This window comes from Triplophysa rosa, linkage group LG21, assembly GCF_024868665.1.
Source record: "Triplophysa rosa linkage group LG21, Trosa_1v2, whole genome shotgun sequence".
Lineage (NCBI taxonomy): Eukaryota > Metazoa > Chordata > Actinopteri > Cypriniformes > Nemacheilidae > Triplophysa > Triplophysa rosa.
Window position 1 is genome coordinate 8,308,030 of NC_079910.1, and position 15,157 is coordinate 8,323,186.

The 15,157-nt window shown below is 40.3% G+C and overlaps 1 protein-coding gene across 4 annotated transcripts in view; it reads left to right on the plus strand.

Annotated features, from left to right (window-relative positions):
• Positions 1–12,563, plus strand: part of fignl2 (fidgetin like 2) — a 28,854-nt gene extending 16,291 nt beyond the window's left edge. For 3 of the 4 annotated variants that reach the window (XM_057319998.1, XM_057319997.1, XM_057319999.1), the window contains one exon: positions 8,063–12,563. In XM_057319998.1, the coding sequence (XP_057175981.1) occupies positions 8,063–10,113 (2,051 nt within the window). In that variant the 3' untranslated portion in view covers positions 10,114–12,563. Of the gene's footprint in view, positions 1–7,243; positions 7,806–8,062 lie in introns of those variants that run through there. The other variant, XM_057320000.1, reaches the window with a different exon arrangement.
• The last annotated feature ends 2,594 nt before the right edge of the window (positions 12,564–15,157 follow it).

Sequence of the window (15,157 nt, forward strand, 5' to 3'; positions counted from 1 at the left end):
CCCAGGCCAGGAGCCCACGAGTGCTCTAACTCTTGTTGCTTTGGGGCCCTGCTGCCCAACATATTCCTTATTTCAAGAGAAACAAGCATAGCCAGACCCAATTCCAGCTCTGACCCATCCTCTCTCTTCATTATGACCTCATTTCTTTCACTCTCTATACTAAAGGCCCAAGCGATAAAGGAGACACATCCGTTAACTCATTAAGGCTTTGAGTCCGGTCTATGGAAAGGATCTCGCTGGATGCCTCCAAAGAAGCGATGTAACAACGAGCATCCAACACATCTATTCTAATGAGAGAAGCAAGGGGCAATGGGGCCCTTGAGTAAACACCAAGGTGCTGAAGTGTTGGCGTGAATGAGCACGGGGGTCATTAGTGGCAGGTGTGAATTGGCTTTAATTAGCCCGCCATGCAGTCAGCGAGATGGCGCTCATTGGAAAAGGGGGTTAGAGATACACATTCTGCCAGGTACCCCCTGCCCTTGCTCATCATCTCAGCATCATTAAAGACAGATCATTAGGCCCATTGCCGGCACAATTACGGTTCCAATTAAGACCGGGACTTCTGGGGCTTTGGGTGTCAAGCGTGTGGTCTTCTGAGCAACGAGCCGAGCTAACCCTCCAGTGACTTGTCATTGGGTCTGTTCGTGGTTTTCTCCACAGTCCTAATTAAGACCCTTGCTTGGGTGAGTTTAAAGATTACAATGTTGTCTTTTGACTAAACCCTTGTGCGAAGATGGAAATCAGTCCAATTCGATGTCCTATTTGTAAACCATTTGTAGGATCTTTAAGTAAACCGGACAGGGAATTTGAGTGAGGGCACCGTAACGCAGTTAGGGAACTCCGTGAGGGGGCAGGGTGGATGAGAAGGAGGGAGGGGGCGACGAGAGAGATTGGAAGATGGGGATGGAGGAGAGATTGGGTAGGAGAGACAGATGGAAGGGGGTGATTGGTCATCACCGAGCCTTAGGACAGCTGTTCTTTGATATATTAGTGGACACAATGACCCAAACCTGGCCTACGGCCACAGAAAATAGGAACCCTGTTTTTCCTGCACGGGTGGGGGTGCCGAGCATTTGGCTATTTGTGGACGAGAATTAGCCGGCCAGGGGGTGGGGTTGTTGTTTCTAAAATTATGAGCATCTTGCCAGACTACTCGTCTACTCATTCAAGACTCCAATATGCCAGTGGGTTCCTCTAAGCTTAAAGTTCACACTTTTTAATGGACCACAAGCGATTTTTGGAAATCATTTTATATTATTAACAAACATTCAAAACGATAACATCTTTCCTCCACGAGTAATGAATTACGTGATACTTTTGGCACAAATGCTGTTACCGTTTCACACTGTGCAACACACAATATTTACAGTAGTGTGCAAACAGGACCATGATCAACATGAACCCACAGAAGACAATGCTTAGACTGTCCCTTAGGCAAAATAATAACGCTGAGAGATTAAAGCGTGCACCTCACATGGAGAACAATTCTGAACTGAGGATAGAGAGAAAATCAGATCCTTCACTGCCACTCTAGTAGATAGGTTTCTTCCTCTAGGGACCCCACGGGGGCCGCCTGAAAAGAGCCACGGCGTCTGGCGGTGCACTGAGGAGCAGGTGTGAAAACTCATAAGGGCTCCTCCGCCTCTTCTGCTTTATAAGCTATTGAAAAGGGAGTAAATGAGCAGAAAGAGAGAGCTCGATCATGTTAACCACACTGCTGTAACTAATGCAAAGATTTATAATAATTGTCTTTGTAATGCTCAATTATGCATGCCCTGTGAGTGATGATGAGCGGTTAGATGCAGCATTATGGTTGTTTGAGGGAGCACTCATGCTTCTTCATTATGTTAAAGCACGAGAGCTGGTCTGCCTTCATCTGAGACCTTATTTTTATTATTTATTCATTTGCTCAAATTGAATTAAGATTATTTTGAAGTTCTTTATTGAAAATAAATACAGAGGGGTTCACACATCCACATATAATCAAATTATAACAAAGTTTTAAGATTTGACATTTTTATTTAATTTTATTTCTACTTTACATTATTCACTATTTCTTAGTCATTAATGAAATGTATGGAGTTTTTTGACCACTGTTAAAAAAATCACCTAGTTAAGCTGCTTTTTTTTAAAGGAACAGTTCAACTGTTTAAATCTGTATACATTTCCTTGTTCTGATGACCACAGAGAAAGATGTTTGGAAGAATGCTTCAGTTCTTCTTGGCCACCATTGACTACCATAGTAGGACAAATTACAATGGTAGTCAAAAGTGCCCCAGAACTGTTTTCTTTCCTACATTCTTCAAAATATCTTATGTTGTGTTCAACAGAAAAAAGACATTTATAAAGCAGTTTTTCCTACTGTGGTAGAGAAAAAAATAATTTACTCACTTGAGGGTGAGTAAATGAAGACAGAATTGTTATTTTTGGGTCAACTGTCGCTTGAACGTAAATTATATTAAAGTGACTCAAAAAATATATATAGTTTAACCAATTACAACTTAATTTTATAAGTTATATGAAATGCAACTAGATTTTTAATATAGTTTAATATAATTTAAGTTCAAGTGACTTATATAACCAGTTTGATTTAACTTAAAAATTGAAGTCAGCTTCTGAAATAAAGTCTAACTAGGTGTTTTTTACAGTGAAGTAGTCATGCAAACTTGCATGCTGTCATCAAAGCAAAACGCAGGCATACAATATTCTAGGAAAATTTCAAATTCATGCTAATTTTTTAAAAATATATTTTTCTGCTCATATTTGCTCAAGCTAGTTCCCCCTAAATTTTTGGATTATAAACGAAGCCATTATTCTAATAAATAGTGTTGCATTAGAACCTAGCGTAAAAATGGATTTTGAATAACTATCCTAGAGGCTTTACATCTTGCATGACTTATTGCAGTCTTTCATGGCATTGATTCCGAGATGTTTGTGTGGAATACAAATCAGCAGATAATTAGAACGGCGGGTGCCATCTTATCTTCAGCGAGGTGATTAATTCATGTAAACACAATCCTCTCGGTGCTCTGTTTTCAACCAGACCTTCTCTATCCGTCTCTCATCTTTCTCTCTTCCTCTCCGTCTTCTCTCTTGAAAGAAGCCTTCTTTTGTGGCATGTGTGTTCTTCAAACGGAGTTCCTCACATACCAGCACCGTGGGCTGAAGGTTCCCAACATAATTCTTAACAGGATGTTCACTGTGCATCCATTCAACTTCTTGTCAGTTGTTTTGACATTTTAGTGACAGTAATTAATCAAAAACTCTAAACTGAGGGATTGTGAGAGTGGTTGTTTTGTATCGCTTCTTTTTAAAATTGTCTAGTATTTTAAGTGTTAGGGTGGCTGTGCGCTGTTTCTCCAGCTGAAGATGCAGAGGTTTTCTTTAAAGGCGTCTGTGGGATTTGATAGCGGAATTGCCGATGAGGGGGGTGTCTGAAGTAGATAAACCTACTTAAATCTATGTGTGGGGTTTAGGGAATGGGTACTCACAATAATACCTGATTGGATTGATTCAGCCTGCTTCTGTTTACAACTGGCCCCTGTGCAATCTGCTTGGTTTAATGGCCCCGTGTCCCAGAAGGCTTGTTGCATCCATGTAGGTTTTGTTCCTCGGGGCAGGAAAACAAAAGTAACGCGGCCTGAAAGTGCACACGGACCCCTAGGGAGCTGTGAGACGCTGAGCATCCTTTGGCAGCCGAGCTTGGTCCGCTGCTCTCACATTGCAAGACCTTCTGCTCTGGCAGACTGCATGTGTTAGATCGCAACTAATATTTCTGTAAGCCTGATATTTACATTCAGAAACCAATGTTATGATGTCGAAATGGTGATTCTTAGAGTAGAAGAAGTGTGCAAGCTACATATTTTCAACATTGACTAGTTGTTGACTAATTGGTTTTAATGTGAGATGTAATAATTAGGTTGCTTTTTTGGTGATTTGTTGCATTGTTGGATTTAAAAACTTCACTAGACTTCGCTATTGTATAGTTAAACGAAACAAACCTCAGAAGAATAAAATCTGTGAACTGATTACTTAGAATCCCACAGGCATCTTATTTGGTGGCAAACCGGCCATCCTTCGGCATACATTCTCAAAATATCAAGATAGAACACACAGAATCACTAAAAGTCCCTCAATAAATCCCAGGACGGCACAAAGGCTGTCAGTGCACTGCTGCTGAATAGATTAATAAGATTTCCATAATTAGGCAAGCCTCGGACAATAGGATCCCTCAGCTTTTGTCTCAGGACCAACAGGATTGTCAGGCCAGGAGGACGTCTGCTGACTGGGCCGCCCAACAATGGCTGCACAGACAGTAAGGCGACCAGTGGAAACATCTGTCTCCCTGCCAGCCTCGGACCCTCACGGAGTCGCCACTACAAACCACTCATCAATGAAATGGCCATGAGCCCGATGCAGACAATGAAGTTTTGTTTAGAGGGCCATTCTTTTCTTAATTTATTCAGAACGCCTCTGTTTACACCAGCCTCTCTGCGATTAGAATTGGTCATTTGTTACTAGATTGTAGGTATAGTGATAGCGAAAATGCTTTTTTTACAAAACAGATCAATTAAAGTTTTTTTGCTATGTCCCTCATTTGCTTGAGTGTGTACATGTGTTCACAGCGTGTACATGAGCGGTATGGACTTCACAAGTCTGTGTATAACCTGAGGATTCATGCTATGCCAGCATGATTTGAAAATGTTTCAGAAATATATCAAAATGCTTCAAAGAGGGTCTTTGAAAGAGGAGCATGTTTTATTTGATTAGTAACTTAGACAATATTTCAGAATCTTAAATACTTAATATTTTTAATTTAATTATTATATATATTTTTTTATGATGTAAAATGCTTGATTTATGGTTCAAAATGATCAAAACATTTTATAACTGGTTCAAAAACAATATCAGGTACTGTATTTGCTTGGGTGTCACAATTCCGAGGTTTCATTTAGTTATTCTCATCATGAAAAGTTTATTGAAAACTTAAAAGTCGGTGGTTACATTCAAGAAGCTCAAATAAATTTATTAGGATGCGAAAAAAATGATCATTTTTTAATCAAAAAATACATTTTCAGAATTTAAGGAATAGTTCACCCAAAAATGCTCCCCATTGACTTGACCATAGTATTGTGGGGGACCCTTTTTTGGGTGAACTATTCCTTCAAATTAGATTTTTTTTAAATGTCTATTTTCTGATTATTGAGAGTTCTGAGTTTGGACCCCAGACATGCCCAGAATGAGTTAAACTCCACAACTATAGTGACTTAAATAGATACACGATTAAATCACATCTCATTTATTAAAGAATCCCTGCTGAGATGCGGATCTAATTGCAGACCGGCTCATCTGCCATTGAATTTATGTTAATGAGTATCGCTTTTGGCTGGGGAGCAGAACATAAAAGAGCAACATTATAAAACGTCAACTGTTCCCTGTGAATAGTTCTTATCCTTGACTTCAGGAACAGCCTGACCCAAAGGCACTTCCATGTCCAGTTAGGACAATAGCTTTTCCCATATGTGCTGCTGTACACATGCTCATGCATATTGATGAAGTGGACAGCAGTTTTGCCCGCCTGAATGAGTTCCCTAATGTCAAGCCCCGTCCTCTCACGCACACTCGTGCGAGTGCATGCACATGCACACACATGATGGCCGGAGCGCCTGCTGTCCACTCCCCCTCCTCCTTTTCTACCCGCTGCAGTTTTTATGAGATCCCCTGGGCTGCCATCCATCTTAGTCACACACTGGCCTCATTATTTGGCTCCTTACAGCACTTCACAAACCAGCTAGCAGATGAGAATATCCTGCTGGACACTGTTCCTATTGACTGGACGTTGACCCATAACTTTATATTTATACTTCGGGCAAATGCTTTTGTGAACAATAGTATTTTCTATGGGCATCGAACCTATGACCTTAACATTGCGAGCTATATACCAGATAAGGTACAAGAATATAGGAACTTTACCTGTGTGTTTTTTTTTTGCTTTGTAGTATATTAAAAATCAGTATGACGAGTAGAAGCAATAGTTTGGACGTGCAGGACTTGAAGTTTTGGATTTAAATATGAAGGACATTGTTATCCAATGTGCCATCTGGTCTGTTTGTGTGATCTTTTGGAATAAATAGCAGGCGTAATCTGAAGACACACATGGGAAGCTGTGGCAATGGGAGGGGGGACCTTAAGAAACGGAAAAAGCACACAAAGGGGGGTGGGGCAAGTTTTTGGGAGAAAAAGAGCAAGGAACATAGTATACAGGACTAAAGTTATAGGCAATAAACCAGCAGCATGCTATTCACAAACGTGAATAATGAAACATCACTTTCTCTTCATATTGCAGCCTGAGATGAATATTTATGGTTTATTTCTTTACTATTTTTCCCCATAGCACCCACCCCAGGCTGATTCCTGACAGTTCAATAATGCCAAGCTATGTGAGGAATTTCAAGCTAATTCCTCTGGAAGGAGCTGTTGGGAAAACCCTCATGAAATGGCTGGTTTAAAGGCATTCTCTATTCTGTGTAATGCAAGATCAAACAAGAAATACACATGGCAAAGTATTGAGAAAATGCCAAAATAGCGCATACCCTCAATTTAACATTTTTACTCATTGAAAGATTTTGATTCTTTTTGGTGAGGTTTATAATTGATATTTTTAATATTCCTATTTTTTCTTAAATTTAAAATAAATGTTGAACTTTTCCCGTCTGTTTCATTATTTAAAGCTGGAAATGCTAGAAAGAGTTTATTTTTGATTTTATTTATTTATTTTATAAATAACAAAACACTAGGGTAGAAGCTGGATCCTAAAAAACAAACTAACTTTATTTTTCCTTTTTTCAAGAGTTATTGTTTTCAGTCTTATTGCAATTTTATTATAATTTTGAAATAGATTTTATTTTTATATTTTTTAGTTTTTATGTTAGTTTTAGTAATTTTGTTATGTGCTTTTGTTATTTTAATATTTAGTTATTTGATTTTCATTTTTATGTTGCTAAATAATAATTAATTAGAATTTAATTATTATTTAACTATTAAAAATATATATTTTTAAATAAATTATTTATTAGAATTTATTTCTAAAAATTGATTATTTATTAGTATTTATTTTATTATTGTTTATTTATTTATTTACAGTTATAAATTTTAGTACCTCAAACTTATTTTAGTTTATTCCTGAGTCAATGTATCTCATTTTCATTTAGTTTAAGTTTCCAAATAATATTTATTCCAAACTTTAATTTAATAACTTTAATTGAATAGTTTTAATAAACTATAATAACCTTTCTTCGCGTGTGCATTAAGATCTCTTTCATCCCCTCTGCATTAGGCCAGCATAATTAATGAAGAGAGCCGTGCTGGAGAGGAATGGGCATTCCACACTCCCAATGCTTCATGGGAAGTGGTCAATGAATAGCGCAACTATTCCGTCCACCCGTCCCAACCCCCCCCCCTCTTTTCCCCACATCATCCCCTCCCTCTCCTCCTGTGTTCCTCCTTCTCTTTCTCTTTCCCTCCCTCTGTCAAGCTGGCCACAGAGGGCTTTTGGAGAGATGCTTTGTGGATGGACTGTGGTGGTGGGAGGGGATGTATTGAGGAAAACATACACAGGGTGATAACAGTTTCTCCTCTGGGAGTGCTGCAGATGGCAACACAAGGCTGCTGTGTGGCTGAGCGGTTGAAAGGAGCAGATTCACAGGCTGCTTCTTTTATACTTACTACAAGAAAAAGAAGGCTCTGTCAGCATGTATGCAAACAACGCAGTCTCTCAGCCAAGCAAAATAGCAACCAAAAATAAGGTGCACATGTATTTAGCTTAGTTATGAATGCTTACTGTGGTTGTAACTGTTAAAAAGGGAAAAACAATAGTATGCATCTCTGGCTGCCATAGAAAAAGCAAAACATGTTTTGTTAAAAAATATTGATATATGGGTAAAATTGGGACTCTTAGACGATCCTGTGATGTGATATGAAAATATCGAATCGATATTCAGTTTTGGGTTTGTACGGTGGTTATGAGTTCCTGAATATACTAACACATTATTGTCTTTGGCAGGCCTTTTGAAGATGCACTGGAACCCGGAGCACGCCCAGACCCTGAGCCAGTGGCCTGAGCAGCATTTGGACGTGTCCTCTACCACTTCATCCCCCGCCCACAAGACTGACCTGTACCCCAGTCGCAACCGCGGCTCCTACAGCTACGCCTGGGCCAATGACGACATATCAGCCCTTACTGCCTCCAACCTGCTGAAGCGCTATGCTGAGAAATACTCCGGCATGCTAGACTCGCCATATGAGCGCCCTGCCGTGAGTGCATACCCTGAGCCCGTGGCCTTTGGGGCTCTAAACGGAGGCCCGAAAACTGAACTGGAACCTTGGCCTCTCACTCACAGCACTGACGGGGCGTATCCTTTGGTGCCTCCTTCCTCCCATGATGGTCTGACAGGGCCGAAGGTTGCCACATCAGCAGGTCCCCCAGGTTCAGGCAACGTGTCAACGGTTAACAGCAACCTGTCGGATTCAGGCTACAGTGGGAGCAGCTCCTGCAGTGGCCCCCATTCCAGTGACTACCCCCCCAGTTACAACGGCACCTACCTCTCATCAGGGTACTGTCCCCAACCCAGCTCAGCACTTCCACCAGCCTCGCTTCACACCCTTCAGCCTAACCCCTCGCTTCTTCCCAGTTATACGCCTTCTGCCCCTGTATACAACTACCCCCCCAGCACCTACCCACACCAGACTGGCCTGACTCCTAGCTACACCCACCCACCAGCTCCTTATATCGCCTCTGGCATAGCTGCCCCCTCTCCACTTCCTTCAAGACCCACAGTGGTCGGAGGCAGCTACGGATATCAGAACAGCAGTCTAGGGGGCTCGGAGCCTGGGGGCTCTCTGAAGAGGAAAGCATTTGAGATGACCCTGGAAGAGGAAGACGGAGACGGCTCACACTATAGAAAATATAGTTATGACCCCATGAAAGCTGGGGGAGATTCTCCCTACGGCGTCGCTGACAAAGCGGAGTGCCATGGAAATGGCTTTGGAACAACCAAGGCAGATCATCAAGCCTTTAAGGCCAGCAAACCATCATCGCAGTCGAGCCTGGAAGGAGGTGAAGTAAAGTACAATGGCCTGAAACCATTGGTTTCACCACCATATGGCACAGCAGGGGACTATAGCCCTCCAGCAGCAATGACAGGTGAGAATGGAGGTGCAGAGCAGGGTTTCACCCAGCAGCGTTCTCAGAAACGCTCCGATCCTCTGAAAAGCATGGAGCCCCGTATGCTTGATCTGGTAAGCAGGGAGCTTCAGGATTGCAGCCCGCCTCTACTCTGGAGTGAACTGGCTGGAAACGGTCACATCAAAGCCGCAATCGAGGAAGATCTGCTGTGGCCCGTCTTACGGCCCAACCCTGGCATCCGCCCACCCAAAACCGTCTTGCTGTTCGGCCCACAGAGAGGGGGAAAAACCACACTGACACGATCCTTGGCATCTCAGTTGGGCGCTGCCTTTTACAGACTGAGTGGTGCTACATTGGCCTCCAAACTGAAAGGAGAGGCAGAGCAACTTTTGGTTACACTGTTCTCAGTGGCAGTGACCCGTCACCCCGCTGTGGTGCTGCTGAGCGAGGTGGAGGCCATTGAGGAGGAAGGGCTCAGACAGCAACTTCAGGCCCAATTAGAGAAGATTCAGCATGGTCAGAACAGCTTGGTTCTAGTGGTGTGTTCAACAAGACGGCCTGACTTGATCAAAGATTCGCTTCTGCGTTGCTTCTCCAAGCGGTACCACATTGGCCTGCCAGACGGTAGCACACGCAGGCAGGTGCTTCTGCAGGCGATGGCGCCCCAAGGCTGCAATCTGAGCGAACGGGAGATGTCAGCTGTACTGCAACGCTCTGAAGGCTTCTCGGTCTGGGAGCTCCTGCAGCTCTGCCAGCAGGCCCTGGCATCAGCTTCTGCCTCCACACCTGTGCCTCTACACGGACTCCCTGCGTCGCTCTCTTCCCCCGCCTTCCAAGACTTTGAAAATGCTTTCTGCAAGGTACGCCCTCATAGCACCCCCAAAGAACTGGACACTTGTATGGAGTGGAGCAAAGTTTATAGCCACTGAGAGACTGGTCAACCACTGGTTGGGGACTGCTTAATGTTTTGTTTTTAACTACTTGTTGCAGCCAAAAGAGTGGGATTTGTTGAGAAATTATTTGGTTTATGATAGGGAGACATTTTGAATGCATTTAATCTAGGAAACATGCCATGGTGTGTTGTTTTTCTATAAATATACATATACTTTATTTTTTCCCAAAGAAATGAAATATTAGGCCTTTCTTGAAGGGGCATTTATTAGTTGCTTGGCTTATCTGACACAAAGTCTGAATTATATTTTGGAATTTCGTTAGAATTCCAATCAGCCTTGATCCTGGACTAAACCTGGAGGTTATAGATAACTTGACTTTTCCTGAAAAATACCCACATTTATCGCAACTCTCAGGATCCTATTTATTGACAGTCAACTCCAGTGATGTTGTATCTTTTGCATTGATTTACTTAAAAGGCTTTTTTAAGGTGTCGAAGGGCTGAGGATATATCAAAAATCTTTGTTTTTACCAAAAATTCTCACCAACATTTTATTTCCCAAGTCACAGCATTCACCAAAAGGTATCTACTGTTATGCAACCTCTAGAAAAGAAAGCAACAGTATTTTACAAAGTTGATTGTTAGGCCGTAGTCTTATCTTGTGCACTTTGTCAAAACACGGCCATTTTACCAAAAGAGTATACATTGCTACCCAAAAAGTATTAAAATTCTAATCCATAACAAGTCAGACAAGTGAAAAAGACAGACTGATAATGTTGGCACACTTCTGTATAAAAATAGTTTGCTAAAGGTAATATGTACCATGTTCTTCAACATATTTTCCAATACAAATCAAAACTAAGCATCCACTCACATTCCTCACAATCTCAGATTTTTTTGGGCGCTCAGGACCCTCAAACACAAAGACAAGCGTGGGTCCATGATTGACTGTTTTCTCTCTTCTGATTTACTCAGTTTTTTGTTCTTAGTATATGTAGTCTTGTTTGAAATACTCAGGAAGAATTTCTTTACCTCAGAAATGATAACTAAAGAATGTATGTAATCTTAGGGTCTTAGTAGTAAGTATTGAGGTTGGAGGTGAGCATCAGATCTGACACAGACTTGTACACACACTGCATCTGTGCTGTTACCTCGTAGGCGAAACTTGAAAATGCTACAAAGACAAATAATGAATGTAATTCAGGTATTTCAGAGAATATCTGATGCCATTAATCCATGTTTTTAACTCTCTATGAAAACATTTTCCCTTATCCTTTATTTTTGATGTAGATTTTGATGGAGTGATGATTGTCTTCATGCAGTGTTTATGTAGATGGCAGACCAGATGTTTTATTTTGTTGGACAAACTGTTTTTACCCAACCCATCTAAAGGTACGAAGCATATTGCAACATGCTCTGATGTTTGAAATTCACAGATATGTATTGAAGGGCTTTGCGATGTCCTTTTAAAATGACCTAAATGAGACGCAACCCAAAGATCAAAATGTGAATGTTTTTATGTAATTGGCAGCTAATCATGTCTAATCATAAATCGTATAAATCTTGATACACCATCATGTGTAATGCATACCAATTGTAAACACACTCATCATGCCGACAATCCAAATGGAGAACCCTGTACCAAAACATTTTCAGCATTTTTGTCTAAAAGGTACGCCCAAGGTACTAGCACAATTTCAGCTTTATTTCATAACATCAATGTCTTTGAAATGCATGACATCACATTTAAGATAACTGAGTTGATCTGTATTATCTATAGCTTGTGTAGTTTGTTGATGGTAAAGCCCCATGTTTCCTTCTTAGCCCTCCACCCTATGCTCTCGGCACAATGGTTTGTCCTCCGGTTGCGGGCCCTGTACAGCCATGTGGTGAGCTCAGCTTCCATCCCCCGCTCTTCTATCTCACCACTGTGTTTTGGAGAAGCCATATCTGATTGACTGATTGACTGATTGATGTCCAGTAACCCTATAGCACTGTTCGCTTCTTCAAGTACAGCTGGTGGCTTCACTCATGCCACACGGGTCAATCAGAATGACCCCAGGAGCACGTATTGATCTGTGCCGAAGAAACTACACAACCTAGCAGACACAGGGACATCCATAGAGCACAAAAACATCTCTAGTGTAGATGTCAAAATTCAGCACCTATTCCTGCTCACGAAAACTGAGATGTATCACTGGATTTATTTGAATAGCATTTGAAGGGATAATACTGATTTTGCTCATTGATGCTGAGCAGTTTGTCCAACAAAATTGGCATTTATTAGCTGTTTTGAATCTGTTAGTACAGTAACTTCGTTCTTGGATCTTGTTCTTGTACATTTTCTGTAACCATTTCTACCTCATTTTTGCAGCATATTGTACATGAAAATATTTATTTCATGTCTTTTTTGATGTCTGTTTTAAAAATGATAATGTTCTTGAACTGTAATGGTCTACCTCAGAAAAGACTGTATTTTAAGAAAAAAGTATTACACAATATTAAAGAGAATGTCAAAATTCACTCATGACTCAGCTTCTCTTGGGCTGGCGAGAATTGCAGGTTGTCAAGGTGACTTGTTTTTACTACAGATGTTCCAGCCGGATCTCACAGGAATTCGTAACTATTTTATGAAGTGGCTTGTACTTGTGTGAATAGTACAAAAATGTACGATTAGTAGAAAAATGCAATGCTGAAACCCCGCCCAAACCTAAACCTTACCATCACTGGGCCAAAATCAAACACTAAAAATTTCCAATTTAAATCGTACAAATTAGCTATTTCGAAAAATTGCTGCGAGATTGTGTTGGATGATCAAAATATCTCATCAAACAGTAAAGAAACAGATTATCAAGAATATGAGATTATTCGAATATCAAGGGCCTTGTGGCCAGAATACACCAGATAGCAAGTAAAATGATTAGTACTGTGTATTTGCTTGTAGCTTTAGTCTGAGGTAGTAAGAGATGGTTAGTTTAACATTCTGAAGCCTTGTATCTCCATATTTTGTGATTTATTTGTTTTGCCATTAATCATTATTACTAGTAGTCACCCTTTATGTTTGTCTCTGGGTTTTGCAAATATCTAACCAATAAAAAGTAATAAAGGTTTCAGAAGGACAGCGACGATATGAAGAGGATAACTTGTCTTTCACTTTGTCCATACCTGTATTTCAAACAGTCTTTAATCTTGTGACTGTGGAATACAATCCATGAAGATATGATGGGAATTACCATTCTTATATATCTGGGTGTTTGAAGCGATACAATATGCTTTAAAAAGTTGACCCCAATGTAACCTTCATTAGGTCCAATATATTTTGAAAGTCTGAAGATTAATCTCTTGTTTAATGTAAAGTGCTGATGGATGCTGATGATGAGGTCTCTGATTAAGATGAATAATGCAGGCCTGCACACATTCATTGCCCTCCAGTCCCACTATAAAGGATAATTGTCCTTGAGTAAAATAATAGAATTTGTTCCATTAATATATAAACTCAATAACACACTCACCTTGTGGAAGTACTAGAGTGAAATTTGCTATTACTTTAAGACATAGAGACACATTTTTATTTGCTTTCTAAATATATAACCGATACATTGGATTGTATTTGTTTAGCTTTGAAACAGGATATGTTTTTACTACTAGCTGCCTAAATATTTTAGTTGAAAGTGAGGGGTGAAAGCTCAGTTTTATTAAATAAACAGATCATAATATCAGTTTAATGTACTCTATTCACATAATAATTTAAGTGCAGACTTGTTTCAAATTTGTAAATTTGCATCACAGAGTTTTCTGTGACCAGCAAGAGCTTGGTTTGCTGGCTGTACCTCTACTTGCTTGTTTTGTGTTGCCCTTGTAAGACATGCTCACATTTGTTGTAACTATTCACATATTGATTAAAAATCGATGACTGTTATTAGCATTGAGTTTGTATTTCCATACGTCGCTTCATTTGAGCCAATTACATGAAACCATAAATACTGAAAAATTGGTATTGATGAACGGTTGCGTTTTCCTAAGTTTGCAAAAATTCTTCATTACAATTCCCCACTTTTTCCAGCATAATCTTTACCATGCTGGCACACTGAGATGTGACCTGGTCAGTTTGAAATCGACCTCTTTGACTCCAGTGCTGGAGCGGAATCTGAATTACACGATGACCAGGTACACAGATTTAACCCAAGGTATAAGACTAAAAATGACTATTGTTAGGATCGGCATTTAAAAAAAATGTTTAAGATAGCAAATGGAAGTGCACGTGCATTATAATGTTAGGTGACGAAACAAAGCCAGGTGCACATTACTGCCATTATGCAATACCACATAATCCTACTGATGAATGATACGTTAATATGAAACTCCTACTTTGTCTTATCTAAACCACTCAACCAAAGCCACTAAGCCAGTCAACCACAACATGTCCTATCAAGCGACACTCCTGTCTGCAGTTAAGCTACATTGACTAAAGTGATATTAATGGGACGAATTATTGCCACATCTATTCAGCATTCAGTCGAATTAAAGGTCTGCTGAAGAGGAAAGCTGTAAACAGCCTATATGGAAAAAAGTATGCCCTTGCTTGGACCCTAATCTTAAAAACATTACAAAAGCATTGAAATGTTTTGTGTGAATTATTAAAAGTATCACTAAATGAAATAAGGCTCGGGATGGCTGCATACACAATAGGACAAATGCGGAACAGATTTGTCTTTTTCATGTGCTTTTGATAAGCTGTATGCACATTGGTATCTGCTCTATACTGATTTTAAATGTCATTTTAGAGCATCATGTTATGCTTAAGGATTCCACCAAAGAGCATTACATTTCACTGCTTACAGTGCCAATAATGTGAACTAGCCTATATTGTTGTCTTTTAAAATGGAACCTGACCTGCATATTTACATCAAGGTAGAAAGTATCATGATGGAAACCAGAGAGGGTTCATGTGAAGTGCAGCACAGGCAATAACATTTCCCATAGCTCAGAGCCTGTCTCTACCAACACCATGTCCATAACCGCTTGTCTCTTGCTCTCTTTTGTCCTGTCTAGCCTTGATACTGACAAGGTTGACATCAGAG